The 17,108-nt window shown below is 39.6% G+C and overlaps 1 protein-coding gene across 3 annotated transcripts in view; it reads left to right on the top strand.

The window, feature by feature from the left end:
* The window catches only part of col12a1b (collagen, type XII, alpha 1b), a 75,286-nt gene that overhangs the window by 16,093 nt on the left and 42,085 nt on the right, over positions 1–17,108 (top strand). For all 3 annotated transcript variants that reach the window (XM_066723046.1, XM_066722964.1, XM_066723119.1), the window contains exons 11-21: positions 524–796; positions 1,263–1,538; positions 2,227–2,499; positions 9,457–9,726; positions 11,605–11,871; positions 12,229–12,421; positions 13,621–13,745; positions 15,668–15,817; positions 15,902–16,021; positions 16,404–16,568; positions 16,720–16,866. In XM_066723046.1, coding sequence (XP_066579143.1) covers positions 524–796; positions 1,263–1,538; positions 2,227–2,499; positions 9,457–9,726; positions 11,605–11,871; positions 12,229–12,421; positions 13,621–13,745; positions 15,668–15,817; positions 15,902–16,021; positions 16,404–16,568; positions 16,720–16,866 — 2,259 coding nt within the window. The remainder of the gene's footprint in view (positions 1–523; positions 797–1,262; positions 1,539–2,226; positions 2,500–9,456; positions 9,727–11,604; positions 11,872–12,228; positions 12,422–13,620; positions 13,746–15,667; positions 15,818–15,901; positions 16,022–16,403; positions 16,569–16,719; positions 16,867–17,108) is intronic.

Raw genomic sequence — 17,108 nt, 5'->3', positions numbered from 1 at the left:
TTACATAATTTGTTGTCATTAACTGTTTTTAAATACTATAGCAACAAGACCTCAGTGGCTACTTTGACCACATTTTTCATTGATTCAGAGTAAGATTCCAACAGTCCATTAAGTTAATATATGGGCCATACACTAGTATCTTAGTAATTTATTGCAATCTTTTTGCACGTAACAGCTTTAATTGGTCAAAATATTAGCTCCCAAATTTAGTTCACTTTTACTTTGCTCAAAACATGTTAAACTATTTTGAATCATCAAGTTAAATGTTGCAAATGTGTCTTTTGAAAGTAAAATAATCCAACATGCGCATCTTCGAGTCATCAATGTTGGTATGCCATTTTCACAAAGAAAACAATTTGCCTTTGTGACCCACAGGAATCTTAACTCTGATCTCAGTGTTGATATTTTATTCCATATTCTTAGCATTCTTGTATTTATTTAACTATTCAAATTTGAATTTGGTAAATCTGTCTCGATACATCTGCGTTGGTCCTGATGTTTGTCCTTTATTTTTTTTTTAAAGCTTTAAGCCCTCCAAGGGACCTCCAGTTCTCTGACGTGACATCCAGAAGTTTCCATGCCAGCTGGTCTTCCGACGCACCGAATGTTATGTCCTTCCTTGTCAGGTTCAGGCCAGTGGCTGGTGGAGATTACGTCTCCATTGCCGTCCCCGCAGACACCACGTCCACGATCTTGCCTCATCTCACCCCTTTGACCAAGTATGAAGTTGAGGTTTACTCCCAATATGAGAGGGGAGACAGCTTTCCCTTGAAAGGAGAGGAGACCACTCTAGAAGGTGGGTCACATTGTCACAGCAGCTAAGAAGTACTATAATGGTCGTAAAAATGTAACAAAAGGGTTATTTGTTTGTACTGTGTGCAATAGAGCTGCCATACCAAAAGGCTGACACTTGACACTTCCATCAGGGTGTGGCCTAAACCCAACAGGTTCATCAATAAAGTACCATTAGCTCTGTTACACCCTTCCCTTCAAGACCCTGCAACAACCTCAGGCACTGGCAGACATCAGTGCACTTCATCTGAGTCGTGGTGTCACTGCATTGTTTGTGGTTACGTCCATGTTTGCTCACATTAGGGGTCTGTACTGTTGTTGGTTCTTGCAAGCAATTCATATTTTAATGTATTTTACTTGGAGGAGCAATGCATGCTGTTCAAAATGTACCATAATGTGATCACAGAAAAATCTCAGACTCCTCGTTCTTCAGAGTTTGTAAACTCTTGGCCTTTAATCTGTCATTGCAGAACAAGGAACTCCTCGTAATCTCCGGGTGTCTGAGGAGACGACGGACAGTTTCAAAGTGACGTGGGAAGCAGCACCTGGTCCAGTTGTAAGGTATCGCCTCTCCTACATTCCCACCAGTGGAGAGGGAGAGAGGAAGGAGACGGCCACCAGCGGAACCGAGACCTCTATCGTGCTCCATGACCTCCTTCCCCTGACCACATATCATGTATCCGTGTCTGCAGAATATCCCTCAGGGGTTGGAAATGAGATGCAGATTGACGGAATGACTAAAGAAGGTAAAACTCCAGCTGTGGCCCCAGGGGTTTCATTATGTTGATATATATTAAATATGTGTCTTTTCGAGTTATATTTTCTAGCCTTAGACACGATATCCAGAATCTCTCAATATTTGTTGCCCCGCTTCAGAAAAAACGGAATGGTTTCGCTTTTGTCAAACCGTATGTGGGAATGTCTGGATGAGGATGTGTTGGCTAGACACAGGATGACTGTTTTAAAAGAAAAAAAAGAGGATGTTTTTAGCTGGAAAAAAAAAGGAATTGTTGTTTACATACACTAAGGAAACCAAATAATCATGCTGCCTGTGTCCTCGAGAGTCTTATTTAGATACACAGATGTCTGCGTCGACACATACCAGCTGCTTTAAAAAGATGCTTTTGGTCGTGCAGCTGGTTGCTCTCTAAACGAACAAGGAGTTTCAGTGCGAGACAGTGTTGCCATTTCCCTTGCTTTGCCTGCACTACAGTAGCCTTGCATAGAAGGTGGCCCTCCTTCCACGGCTCACAATTAACAGTTGTATTCCTCCTCATAAAGTGCCTGTTGGGGGAAATAAGAAATAAGAAAAAAGAGAATTAACAAGATGTTTTTGTAAGCATTCTATTAGAAGTTCTTCCATGAAGCCCCAAATATGAAAGACCTTTAAGCATGTTTATTGTTGATAATTAATTTCTTTATTTTTAATTTTAGCCAGGGGATCCCCAAGAGACCTGCAGGTTTATGACAACACCGTCTCGAGCATGAGGCTGTCCTGGGAGGCTGCCCCAGGGCAAGTCTTGCAGTACCGGGTGGCATACAGGCCAGCCGCTGGGGGAGAGAAAAAAGAGATCTCTGTCAAGGGTGATGTCACCACCGCGTTGCTGAAGAACCTGCAGCCAGACACGGAGTATGAGCTGTCTGTGAGCGCCCGCTACGCCTCAGGACTCGGGGACCCCCTCAATGGACAAGGAACTACACTGGAAGGTACTGAAATCACTTACAGATCTGTGAAAAGTTATTTCTATCTATCTATCTATCTATCTATCTATCTATCTATCTATCTATCTATCTATCTATCTATCTATGTATCTCTCAATCTAGTATATATAGACATATGCTCTATACCTCTGAATAATGTTTTATCTAAGTGTAACATATTGATGAGCAATAACTGCAACAACAACAAAAGTCTGCAACTGCTTCAGCTGAAGGGAAAGACATCTGTCTTTGAAATACTCTTCCAATCCCAGTTTGAAAGGGCTGATTGGTAGACAGACAGGAATTAAAAGCAGCCGGAGAGGAGACATCTGTTTAAGTTGCTGCTGTTTTAACTGTTAGCTTGAACTGTCCCCTGGGTAAAGAGTGGGTAGAGAGTGGTCTTGGCTGGGCTGTTTCTTGTCTCTCTGCACGCCACACAGCTACCACTGAGATGCAGTTGTTAAAATGATTAAGTGCACATCTGATAGAAATCCATTATAGTTTGTCAGCATAATTAACGGTGCATGACCTATGGTATCATATTTACCCAGAGCAGCTGAAGCCATTTGAGCTCCTTTGATCACAGGGGAACCCCTGTTGGACTGGTCAGATGTCTATGTGGTGTATAATTTGAGAGGTCAAGTTAGAATCGGAAGGAATGGAGGAAGTCTAGTGTAACACAATTACACTGTGATATCAGTCCCCATAGAAAAGAACAGTAGCCCTACCGGTTGGGTGCTGAGGGGAGCTGGCCCCTTTATCGTCTGCGCTGCTCTTGCTGTTGACAAGAGCAGTGTATAAGATGTAGGTTGTTGGAAATGTGCCATAAAGTGGACCAACAGATTTGCAGTGTAACATGGTTTTGAAGGTTGATGACCCTCCCAAGAAACTACATGTGGCTGAGCTTATGAACAAGTCAGTTCTGCCCCATGCTGGTTGGGCTGCAACTGATGTACTAGCTCCATGTGTCAGAGGTTTTGGAGTTCTTGTAGTGGTTGGTGTTTTTGGTGTGTGCATATTTTGTCGTTGCTGTTTAGTTTTGTGCTTTCAGAGTGTGTTTGTTGAAGAACTGAGGATTGCTCTGTCAATATGGAGGGAAATTGTCAATGCAACACTTGGGGAATGCCATTGAAGCATAGGACGTGGGACTTGGTTTAGGTCTCACCAGTGGACTAAGCAAAATAAAATGAGGGGGTGCCAGCTCAGATGGCAGCTGTTGTTGGTCTGCATAACAAAATAAATGCTTTGGTGCGCGCCCTGAATTGGATGCATTGGCAGCTAGCTGGGCATTTCTGCCAAACACTGCGTAAGTAAGGGCTGATTCTTGTTTCCGCAGCCACTGACCTCTGTGTTCATCCTCTGGGGGAAATACATGAAACACTTCACTGTCAAAAAACTGGCAGAGTGTCTCCTTTTTAAACAAAAGTGTCTATATCAAGTATATGCTTCAGCTATTTTTTTTTGTATACATAAATATATAATCATAATTGTGAAAAGACACCTTCAAGTATTCGTCTGCCTGGTAAATAAAAGGTTCTGTCAAACCCAAAGCATCACCTATGTGTGGCTAACCCAGCTTGATATCTACCTATAGTGAACCCTTCTCTTTCTGCCACAGCAACAGGAATGAAGCATCAGAAATGTTTGTCCCTCCTACGCCAAGCAAGACAGAGATAATTAGCACTGACATTTGCTTACATCTGTGTTTGCACTAAATTACAGAAGGCTTACGCAATCAAGTCTCAGACCCTTTCTCCCACACAACACAAAACAAGGGAGTTGTGTCCTTGCAAGGAAGTTCACTGCTGCCTCTTTGCTTGTCGCGCTGAATAGTGCACATTCACTGACATAAAAGAAGAGCTTGACATTTTCCAGCCACTCGCTTGAGTCGAACAATAATAGATATTTCCCTGGGACACTGAAACTGTGCACTGCTTGTGTAGCTTCCAGGGACATTTCTCAGTCTTTCAAATTGGCTGATTCAGTTAATCAACTCACTCCCACGTTGAGGGAAATATGTAAGAGCTTCTGTAGGGAGGGCAAGGGATAGTTTAGCTTTATTTCATTCATTCAACTGCGCAAAGAGAGAGTGATGGACATAACTGTCTAGTTTGTACACAGTTGCAATATGGGAGAACAGTGGGTGAGAAACTTCTGAGGAGGTTGAGATCACTGTGAGCACTGTGGGGAATCTGATCAAAGACAGTTTAGCATGCCTCTAGTAGGATAACATGAAGTGGAAAAAAGAAAAGAAAAAATTAGAGATTTGTTATCTTGTCCTGTTCCGATGGGAACCTTTGACTGTACAAAGACTATAGTGGTTTCATTTCAGCACATTTCAGGTACCAAAAACAACGGAAATTGAAAATGTCTACGGAATCCAAGTAAAGTGTATCAAGCACCAAACCCGAATGCGAGATAGAGGAGATTGTGTGTAATTAGGAAAGAAAGGAAAAAAAAAATGAAATGGAGCGAAGGGAGTTACGCAAGGCTAAAGCCCATGTGCGTTAAATATGTGGAACATGTGTGGCTCCCGCTGGTTCGAGTCTCTGCCTATGGTGTTAAGGTAGTAGCCCCCAGTGGTGGAGGAGACTGTTTTCCCTCTGGGTGGCTTATATCGTCACCGAGGCCAGATATCTGAGTGCCGGCAGTGTCATGACCTCGGCCCAGCTGGAACTGAGTGGGCTGTAGTCGGGATTCTGATCTAGATTGATTGTAGATGGTATTTGATGTCCACCTGCAACCCTGGGACGTGTAAGAGCCGTCTTCACTTTGGCATTTAAAGCCTGGCTGATTTTGAACTCCACAAATTATAAGGCATGACACATGGTTTTGGAGGAAGTTGTGTTTGTCTTATGTTCTCCCAGGTCGGCATGGATCTCACTGGCGGGGAGAATGGAATCTCAGTGTGCTTTTACCGGATAGAGCGATCAAATGGCTCAAGTAATTGTAGACCATTTGTATTCCAAATATGTTTTTTTTTTTTTTTTAATGGTGAGAAAATCAGTTAGAAGGGAACTTTCCCAGAAGAGCATATGGAACATGTTACCTGAGCAGCACTTCAAAGCTGTGTGTTTCCTGAAGGAGGGGCCAAAAGGAAAATACAGAGAAAAAGCAGAAATGTGGAAATAAAATCCATCACAATCAGACAGGAGAAATGGGCCAAAAGGTCTTTTCCTGTGCTTTAACTTGTCACCGATTCTGAAATTTGGTGCACAGCAACCAAAGAGAACCCATGGCTCCTCAAGCACCTTTTATCTGGCAAATTGAGCAAACACCTTCCTGCAGGTTATATTTACAAGATGTTTGACTCCAGTGAAATGATTCAAACTTACATGGTTGATCAAATGGCAAAACTTCGGAGAATCCACCTGTTTGCAAAGGTGCAACAGTGACCTGTAGTTGGAAAACTGAAGCTTTCATCTGAAAGTTGCATTTGGAGTATACTGTGTTCTTTTGTAGATAATGTATTTTTAATCAGTTTGTTGTTCCCATGTGGAAGTTGTTGCTTTAACAGAAACCTTAAGATTGCTTTAATTTTTAATAGGTATAAGTCTAACTTGTCTGACATGCACTTCATAAGAACCACAGTTTATGGCAAAGTCACACATTGAAATAGAGTGAGAAGGATTTTACTAAAAAAAAAAAACTATGGAAAGAAATTAAACAGAATTAGACAGTTACACAGACACACTTTATATATCTTTCAAAATCCTGATAGTCTTTACTTTAAGAAAATAAATGGTCTTCAACATTTTGTCTTCAGAGCTGTAATGCATGGGGGAGATAATAAGTTGATACATTTTTGAGATTTAGTTTCCTTTAGTTTTTCACAGTCTGTGATTAAAGGTGTTTGTTTAAAAAAAAAATCTCAAAGCCTTGCGGTGCTGTCGAACTGCAATAGGTGTGAGCGTTAGCATTGCTCCCTCTGTGAGTGCATTTAGCCAAAATGAAAATGGTACTTATGAAGAATATTATTTTTGATTGATTATTTTTGGCTTGGTGTTTGGAAAGAATCGTACTGAAATCAGACACAGCTTAGTTACTGATCTATAAAATTAAACACATGCTTAACGTTAATATTTCTTTATTTTTTAAGTAAAGTATAAAATCTTTTTTTTCCCCCAAAGTAAATTTCTTTTTTTTATACAGTTCACATGGAAGTGAATAGATGCTTTCATACAAAGCGGATAAGAAAGTAGCTGAGTTCACTGAATTGCTTTTGCATGTAGTTCCAATGATGACACAACTGAAATAAAAACAGACCCTGCATCTTAGAAAATGGATGACTTAATAAATGCATAGAATATTAAAGTGTTTAACTGTGTTTTTTATTGCTAAGGATTGAAAACGTACATCGGTTAATATTGTCAGTTACATGGCTGGTTTCCAAGTGTATAGTTTGTTTTCTGTGCATTTTCCTGCTAGCCACTGTTACATAAGACAGCTGGGCCGTTTGACTGTATTGAACAGATTAAGTTACGTAAATTATATATTTTAAATTCAATCCTTCTTTTTCACTTTTGGGAGAGATTTGGGAGAAATCTTTTATTTACTGTCTCTTATAAAACTGCATCACTGCTCCTTCTATGTTGATTTGTATTTTGGTTATCCGTCAAATAAATTAATTAAATCATATATCAATGCACAGTAATAGCCAGGTATTAGGTCACTTGCTAGTGTACAAAAACTAAAGTAACAAGAGAATATGCAGCTGTGAAGTTCATTCATATATATACATTTCAACCATAGAAACCCCCCTCCTCCTCCACACACACACACACAAATTCAAACCCAACAGCAATAAGCCATCAAAAGTTTTTTTTGCAAAATAACTGTTCAGCCAAACTTTTGTTTCTCAAAACCTTTTTCAGAGTCTGTGTGTGTGAAGGTATGCATTGTTGCTTCTCAAAATCATTCATCATCACGCAACACAAAGTGAAAGATTACAAAATATTAATTATATGACACTGAAGAACTGGCAAGACCCAACCCTGAAGAACAAAATGGATTGTTTTCAGTGGCTTCCTTCTGTCAAAATCTTCCCAATAACAGTCGGATTTGGTCTGCAATAGGCCTCAATATACGTATTAATGATGAAAACTGGATGTGTCTGCTGAATTCATTATAATCTGAGCTATTCCCAGTGGTCTCTTGCAGGGGAAGTCAGTATTCAGCTTTGGCAAACAAAATGCTGTCTGGATCCAGTCAACTTGGCATCACGTATCACCAGAACACTTTATTTTTTGACAGGGCCTTAAAATGACTATTCTCTAATGATTCGTAGCTGGAGTTTTTATTTCATTTAACCATTGCACAAGTAGCAGGATGTGTTCGCACTGGGGTGGATACTTGCGAGGTCCACATATTGCTTGTTTTTGGGGAAGGGTTAGTGCCACGTCATTGAGTCTCAAAAAGAGTCTTGGACAGTGGAAGAAACATATTAAATCAGTTAAATAACATTTGTTTATGGCGAATTGTCACTTTAATGTTATATTTCAAGATGCGCATTGTAATCTCAAAGAATGCATCTCTCAAAATGTGGCCCATACATATCATATACCTGATCAGCATCTGGCTTCAGCAGTAGTGTTTTTAAGAGCAGACGTTACTGGTGAATTTCCCTTTCTTCATAAAAGACTTACCCAGCTATGCCCTTGCCGCGTAGTGGATTTGTAGATTGGTGCTCATGTGCAGTAGATCTCGTATTCACCCTTTTAATCGAAACCACATGTCGTGAGCCTAAGAGAGAGATGTTTAAAATCCAGAAGGCACATTCAAAATTGAGAATATGTTGGCCGTACGATGAAAGAGAAAGTAATTCATCCCTACTATGCACCTTTGAGAGCACTACTGTAACAGACGCTGTGTGGCCAGTACATTTTTCAAGCTGTAGCAGATGCCCTAAAGCAATCACTGCCTTGTTCTTTTTCAGGTCTATATTGGGTTTAGATTGATTTTCAATATGTATTGTTTTGCAATTGTTAGATGCCTTATATCTAGTTATTGTTTTACAGTCCTAACTAATATTGGAGGATAAAAGATTATTTGTAAAACTATAAGTCAACTCAAAATCTCAGCATTGCTAAGTGCTTGGAGCAATGACTCAGTCCTCAGCTGTCCCGTATACTTAGCTGTGTTCCTCAGTGCAGTCCTGTAATGTGTTGATATGACCACAGTCAAAGGAGTTGCATTGTGTGTTCAAGTATGTGCTGGCAAACTATCACTGCGAATCAAAGTCTTTTATAACACCATCTGCGATTTCTGCATTCAGGGTTTTTCAATGTATATTCCACAGGGAGCGCAGAACATCTGTATTAGTATAAAATGCAGTTCTATGGATTGAGTTTTCTTGTTCAATGGAAAAAGAAAGCCAAGAAAACATAGCAAAACTAAAAATCGGTTGGAATATGGAATGCTTCAATCTTGAGACTTTGATTTTAATTTGATTACATTTTGAATGAATCTATGTCAATCAGAAAGACCAGCACATTTTGAGGTAGATTTAGGTGGATATGTATTTTGCTTAAGATGTTAATATTTGTAGACATCAAAAAATCTAGAAAAAAATAATTTCCAGAACTGTACAATATACAATCTCTGTCGAATAAATGTGATGCAAAGGCTTTGTTTTTCTGCCACTTTATTTGTTGTTTAGTTCTGGATAAGAAATATTAACTAAATTAATTCAAATGAACTGAATTAGTTGTCTGTAGGGAACGCCCCATGACTTGCACGTCATTGTAGGTAACTTTTCCAAGTGATATGACAAATCGGACTTTTTTTTTCAGTCATTTACTGATGTATCTGGTGATGTATAACTTTTTTTTAAATAAAAATCAGACTGGCAGTCAAACCAAAACCCCTGTAGGTCTGACCTTACAGTGCTGAATATTCCTTGAAGCAGTCATATATGATTCACATAATACCAATACAAATAGTCTCTTCTGCTCTTCTTATCAGAACTTGGTTCCCCCCGGGATTTGGTGACAAAGGATGTCACTGACACAAGCTTTGGAGTCTCATGGGCAGCGGCACCGGGGAAGGTTCGGGCTTACAGGATAGCCTGGAAATCACTTTTCACCGAGGAGGCCGGAGAGAAAAGCATTCCCGGAGACGAGACCGAGACCGTGCTGGAGAACTTGACGCCTGAAACCAAATACCAGGTGTCTGTCTATGCAGCATACGGCCGCGGGGAAGGGAATCCATTGGTGGGAGAGGAAACAACAGATGGTAGGTATTTAAGAGCAGCAAATATTCCCATAATGCAAAGCAATTTAACACTTTTTTTTTTTGGTGTGTAGTAGTGTAAAGAGATTGTCTTTTGATGTGAAGCCACCAATGTTCCAGTTTATTTTGTGGCTTGTAATAGATTCAAGCTATAATTGTCAACTTAACTACAAGCCTTTCATCACAGTAGTCTTCTGCATGATACAAAAACAAAATTCTATATAAGAAAATTTACATTTTATTTTTTTGTTTAGGTGAGACCCCAGCCTACCAACAAAGTCTTAGGCAGGCAGGAAGATTTAACGAACTACAGAGATAGATTCTGGAATTTAGCTTTACGGATCATATTTTCACTAAAAAAAGACAAGAAGTTTCTGGAGAAGACTCTTAATTAAAGAATGTCTTATTGTTCCTCCCTTGATTCTGTAAGTGGTGACATGGGTTTAAGAAATATGCAGGAAATGATGAGTTTTACAACACAAATTTAGGACACAGTGTTTAGGTCCGCTGTGGAAAATGTGAGACAGTGACAGTTATAATTCTTTTTGCGTGTTGAAATAACGTCATTGTTATTGGCTTTCACCTGATTCTTCCGAATGCCATAGTGATGGTAGCAATTTTAAAGTGATACATATGTGTAGTGTATTAGATAATGCACAATCCATTCAGGGTTTTCTTACCCATTTCCAAGGGAGAAACAGAATTCAAATCTGTTCTGGGAAGTAAACATCAACAATCGCAGTCTTGGTAGTATATTTTTTAACCGGATAGATGCATGCGAGACATCAAAAAAGCTTTTTTTTTTGCCAAACTTTCACGGGTGGGTGAATTTGTTCATGGAAAAAGGCGCTTTGAAGCCGATTGTTTATTGATACTTTTGGAACAACCCAAAGATCAGCATTTGCAGATCTCAGAGTTGGGACATACCACTTCAAGAAAAAAAAACTTTATTTTTCTCTGAGGGTCAATCCCCTTTCATTCCTGAGCTCACTTGGCAGTCAATGAAAATCCTTCAAAGTTGTTTTTTTCATTGACGAAAACCTTCTTCCTGAATTTGAAGCTGATTGTTTTAACAGCCATCAACATATACTTTTTCTTACTGTCTTGTTAGTACAGTGAGACAGATTTGTGAGTGTACATGAGGTGAAAGTATGGCTGATGCAATCTTCTCTCCATCTATATGGCTAACATGTCCTTCAGAGGAAGTGCTGTATGAAAAACAATTTGTCATTTGCTGATGTTGACTTTGCCTGATAAATCCAGTGTTTTTAGCAAGTATCTGTTGCCTTACATTGATGGTTGCTTGTCGATCTAATAATTTCAGTAGAAACAGATTCAAGTGAAGCAAGCTTTATGTGGAGCTTCAGAGCTTTTCACAGCACAACATCACTGCCAAAAGAATTCACACACAGTTTTTAGCATTCCTTTCGAAAAGTTATATTTTCTGCAATATATTGCCACGAGAAAAAATATAAACATATGCCGAATGTCACAGGAAAAAATATAGTATTGGATATGAAAATGAAATATAAGGAAAATGTGCTTAAATCAAACATCTAAACAGGAAACCTACCGCAGAAACAGCAGAAGTTTATGGGTCTTAAGCCTTCTTGACTGGATTGGCCTTCATCCCAGTTTGGATTGTCCATGGCAGATTAATAATCATAGAGCTGCTTCTCATTTATGCAACTGGGCTGAGCTGGAACAACTGGGGTGAAAAACCTTACCCAAAAATACAGCAGGAGGAAACCTGAACCGACAGCTTTGTGATTTGTATCCAAAGTCCTATCCTCTAGCCCATGCATGCCATCACTGCACTTGACTCATATAGTACAAGGTTTCGGTCATCGCTGACTTTCTTTGTCTGCTTCTCTGCTTCAGCTTCCGCAGCTGCCAAGACCTTAACCGTGTCTGAGGAAACTGAGAAAAGTATGAAGGTGACATGGGAGCCGGCGCCTGGCAACGTGGTGAACTACAGGGTCAGCTACCGACCAACGGCTGGCGGGCGACAGCTGGCCACCAAGGTGCCTGGGACCATGACAAACACCGTGCTCCGGCGCCTAAAGCCCCTGACCTCATACGACATCATCGTGAATCCGGTCTACAGGCGTGGAGAAGGAAAAGCAAGGCAAGGAGTAGGAGTGACATGTACGTTGGTCCATACTTACCCACAAGAGCAATGTGACTGTGCTGATGAACTGATTCTGTGGGCCTGTGAGCACCTGTAGTTACACCATAGGAAAGCATCTCCACGCTAGTGCTGACTCACGCTTGTTTGCATCAGAAATGGTGTAGGCGTCACTTCTGTCAGTGCTCTGGCAATGTAACACTCACTGTTTTGTTTTCTTTGCTGATGGAGGCAATACAGATATATTATCATTAGTTATTAGTGTTATTAATTAATGTTTTGTAAGCCAATCACATGTGAGTTTCCTTCTCTGTACAGCTTCTGTGTCTCTGTGGTACGACACTAGAATTTATTTTCTTTCTTGTTTATTTTTTTAGTGTCACCTTACAAAGGCCCCAGGAACCTACAAACCTCTGAGCCAACTAAGACCAGTTTCCGAGTGAGCTGGGACCACGCCCCGGGAGATGTGCGAGGCTATAAGGTCACCTTCCACCCAACTGGAGAAGACATTGATCTGGGGGAGCTGCTTGTGGGACCCTATGACAACACAGTTGTCCTGGAAGAGCTGAGGTATGACGCTTTATAATCACGCCTTGATTTACTCTCTATAGTAACATGATACTATACATACTATAAACATAGTATGAGAAAATCTGAAGGTACAGGGGGGAGTTCTGGATAGAAAAGTAGAAAGTATCAAAGAAATATTGAAGACCAGTGTGTGAATCCCATAAAGTGTAGCTTGACATGAGATTTAGGTTTGGTCAATCAGTTACCTGACTCAGTGGAGAAAGAAGGATCTTTGCAGAGTGAACTACAGTGAACTACATCATGAGGCAGAGTCTGGTCTCAAAGAACCATTGTTTTTATGTGTGTTTAACAATGTAATTTGAAACTGAAACAGACATCCAACTTTCCAGTCTTTCTTTTCATATTTAATTCCTAACAGTTGCTCCTGTTAAACAGTTATATTATGAACGCTCATTTGATAAATGTTTGTCTGAATGCGAAATTCTCCATGCTCTGCATTTTAGTTTCTTCCTAGTGCAAGCACTTAACTAGCCTAGTAATTATGTGTTGCATGAGTCTAAACTGATTTGACCCTAAAATGATAAGCCAGGGAAGTTTGCATATACAGACCACAGCGTATAGTGAACATAACAGGAAAGGAATTTTAATGTGGACTGGTTGTGTTTCCATATGAGTCTTTTTTTGTCTTTTGCCTAAAGGAAACATGAATTGACATGCTTTAGGGGCGATCTAATGTGAGCATATGTAAAACATCATTAATGAACAAGACATAGGCCGATTACCAACTTTGGGAAAGTTGTCTACATAACACATTTATTAAGGTGTGGGCATATTGCCTAAAATGCATCTTCAAAGGAAAGTGAATTCTTGAAGCGGGCAGTGGTTTTAAAACATTAACAGATTTAGCTTCTATTTTGATGAAAGTTTGAAGAGGGGATGTATTTTTCTTTCCTGTTATTGATTTTCAACTTTGTTCCCATTTTGCTGAAAACACATACTTGTAGCTTCAGGTTAGACTGATGTTCACTATTCTATCTGATTATTGTGCTAATGGTTTATTCTTAAAGAGATGTATTATCAGATTTCTGCCTTGAGTTCAGAAGTCTTGTGTCTAGTGATCTGCATCTGTATCTTTTTGTCACATGGTAATAGAAACTTCAGATACAGAGACACAAATTAATCTACAGTCAGATTGTGAAAGTTCTCTGCTCACCTGATCACGTTTGATTCATACACAGGGCTGGAACTAAATACACAGTCAGTGTGTTTGGCATGTTTGATGGTGGAGAAAGTATGCCACTCGCTGGTGAAGAAAAGACAACCCTTATGGATGCACCTGAACCCCCTCCGCTTGATAACCTAGGTAACACATCTACATCTACAAATGTACCAGTCTTACTGTCGATGTGCTGCAATATTAGAGTGTAATGCAAAGTAGTCATTATTTGTAGACTTTTCCCTCTGTTTCCACTTATAAGTAATGATTTTATTTTGAGTATAAATTGCCTATAGTAGCAGACGTATTATAATATCCAATGTTTATGAAGTATACTCAGATTAAGTTATAATTGCATGGTGTACTTTATCAGTGAAGCCAAATAAACTGTGTTCAATTTATATTTTTGCTGATTCAGCTTTGACTGGCACCACTAGGAATACGGTGTAGTAGACAGTTATGGAAAGTTTTGGCTTTCGCGTATCTCTTTCCCATCTGTAAACAAAGCTGAATTACATGCCTTCACTCATCATGAAATAATAGCTTTTAATGACTTCACCATCTGTGACAATTTATTATTTTGATCTATAATTTTCTTGACACGTAGTAGTCTTTTTTTTTTTCTTCAAAAGCAAAATGGAGAAAAAAATAATAATCTGTTTGCAATTACGATTGTTTTACAGCTTTGCAAGTTTGAATTTTTGGGCAGCCATCTAGCAGTATGAGGCAAGGAAAATGTTGTGTTTTTCATATAAGGCTGGAATTCCTTATTTAATCTGGAACAGATAAGGCTAAATTGGCTGCTGTGCAGGGGTGTGACCTTGAGGTGTTAGAGAAGGAATACCAAGTATACAGTTAAGCACTGTCTTAAGCTTTTATGTAAGATACCGGACACGTTTGTGCGCATACTTTAAATAAGCATAAGACCACACAAATGTTGAGTACCAAGGGAACACAAAGCAGAAATATTCCCCATCTAATACATTTAAAACCATAGATATTAATTTATTATAATAAAAATATATATGGTTTCTATGCAATCACAGTAGTATCTGTGCCCATAATCTCATGTCTAGTTGTTGTAGACTGGGTGGTCATATATCTTGCTTAGTGTCAATGTTTTTTATTCTCATCCCTGTGCTCTTTAACTCTGGTTTTGGCTTGGAACTGTTATTGGTGAAGCCACTGTGTCCTAGTACCCGGGGAAACAATATTCCCCCTGCGGAAGCAGGACGTTCTGAAAGACATAAGAAACTCTACAGAAACGGTGCGATTCCATATGATTACTTGTTATGCCACAACCTACTTCTTTCACCAGTTTATCTATGAAATAATTGAAGGCTAAAATGCTGTTATTATAATTTAAGAAACAACTAGGATCAAAGATTACACATATACTTATTTGTATTTTTTATCCTTGTGAGGAAATTTAACTAAAACAAAATACCTCTAACCTGTTTTCAGTTGTACTCCATTGCATATTTGCACAATGTCTGAAATGTCTGAAAGTTTTTATGCAGAAGACGAGAAATCCTTTTCATCCCCAGGTGTCTGGAATAGTAGGCGCTGTTCCAGTGAGGAATGTATAATAAGTTACCAGGAAGAAGCCCTCACATTTCATATGTCAAGAGGGTATCTTTTGTTTTTCCATGGGATGAATTCCATGTCCGGTCCAAATGTGTCTCAAGGCTCAAGGCCAGAAAGCCATGTGGAGAACGAGTGGACCAAGGCCGAAAACGAGGAATTCTGGCATGAAAGAAAATAACAATTGTAAATGTTGCAAATAAACATGACTTGAAAACTTTTCCAAAAGTGTAAAAATAATTGTCTGTAACACTATTCATTTGTGTAACTGTTTAAAAAGCTGCTCAATTATGCCAATTGTGATTGTGATTTGTGTTTGTGTTTATTTCCATCTTTTCCTTTTTTGTTTGTGTTTCTGTGGATGTGTCATTAATCTGGTTTGTATGGTCTTGGGTTCTTCTTTTTCATCACTGCTTCTGTGCGGTTAAGAGGAAATGCAACAACTCTGTGCTCTTTAATGACAATCCTGTCATCTGGCCTCATAGATGTCAAGTGTAAGACCACGGCTCAGGCCGACATCGTCCTGCTGGTTGATGGATCCTGGAGTATCGGACGACTGAACTTCAAAACCATCAGGTCCTTCATTGCCCGTATGGTCGGAGTCTTTGATATCGGTCCTGACAGAGTCCAGATTGGTAAGTGATACAGATCTATTAAGACATTTTAATAAAACATTAAAAATACAAGAAATAAGTATTTAACTTGAAACGCCTTTGCAGGTCTGGCTCAGTACAGTGGAGACCCTAAGACTGAGTGGCATCTGAACGCTCACAAAACCAGAGACTCTCTGCTTGAAGCTGTGGCCAATTTACCCTATAAAGGAGGCAACACCTTAACAGGTATTCCATGAATTTACACTTTTTCTTACCCATCCATCCATACATCTTCAATAACTGCTTCATCTTGTATTGGGTCACAGTGATCTTATTAGTCTGCCTTTCCCAGTGCGACTGACTGTCACAGAATTATCACTTTTCCAAATTTTGGATATAATGCAGCAAGACCAAGAAAATATAATATACACCTTTCGTCCTAAGTAGAGTACAATGGATGGGAGCAACTACAGCGCTGGTTCTATTGAGGGATAGTTAAAGATAGTTTATGTATGAGTAGAAAATATGGCAATAGTTACAGAAGTCATTTATAACAGGACAGATACAGTTTTGATTTGAAGTGCTTTTCCCATTGAGTATTCACATTTTCCTTTCCCCCTGTCTTAAGGTCTGGCTTTGAATTACATTCTTCAGAACAACTTCAAGCCCAACGTAGGACTCCGGCCCAATTCACGCAAGATAGGCGTGCTCATCACTGATGGCAAATCACAAGATGACATCATCGAAAACTCCCAAAACCTGCGAGATCAGGGCATTGAGCTGTACGCTATTGGTGGGTACTTCTTTCACTCTGGTCTGTTAAACTCATGGTTGATACATTTGACAGTCCTTGGTGCTGAAACTGTTGCATCACTGTCTGAGTCAGTTCCTCAGTGTCGGAGCACACGGTATTAACAACACATACTCTCATTTGTTGTTTGCAGGTGTTAAAAATGCTGATGAAAATGAACTGAGGTCTATTGCTACGGACCCCGATGAGATTCACATGTACAACGTTGCTGATTTCTCTTTCCTGCTGGACATGGTGGATGACCTCACCATTAACCTCTGCAACAGTGTCAAGGGCCCTGGTAACTCTCCGTTTCCTTTCACTGAATAGACATATAGACCGCCTGGCCGCTGTTCTGTAACATTATCAGGTGCTACACTGGTTAAAAAACATTAGTGCTAAAATATTTATGTTACCCTGGCAGTTAAGTCTAGAGTCCAAGCTTAGCCAGAGGAGGCCAAGTCAATGTTTTTAGAGTGATTTAAAATGCCAGGGGTAAAAACTGCAGTCCATAAAAGCATTTCTCAAACTTACAGGGTGCTG

The sequence above is a fragment of the Amia ocellicauda genome, chromosome 1 (genome assembly GCF_036373705.1).
Source record: "Amia ocellicauda isolate fAmiCal2 chromosome 1, fAmiCal2.hap1, whole genome shotgun sequence".
NCBI classification, from domain to species: domain Eukaryota; kingdom Metazoa; phylum Chordata; class Actinopteri; order Amiiformes; family Amiidae; genus Amia; species Amia ocellicauda.
The sequence above is the reverse complement of the archived record's forward strand: the minus strand, read 5'-3'. Positions and strand labels throughout refer to the sequence as shown.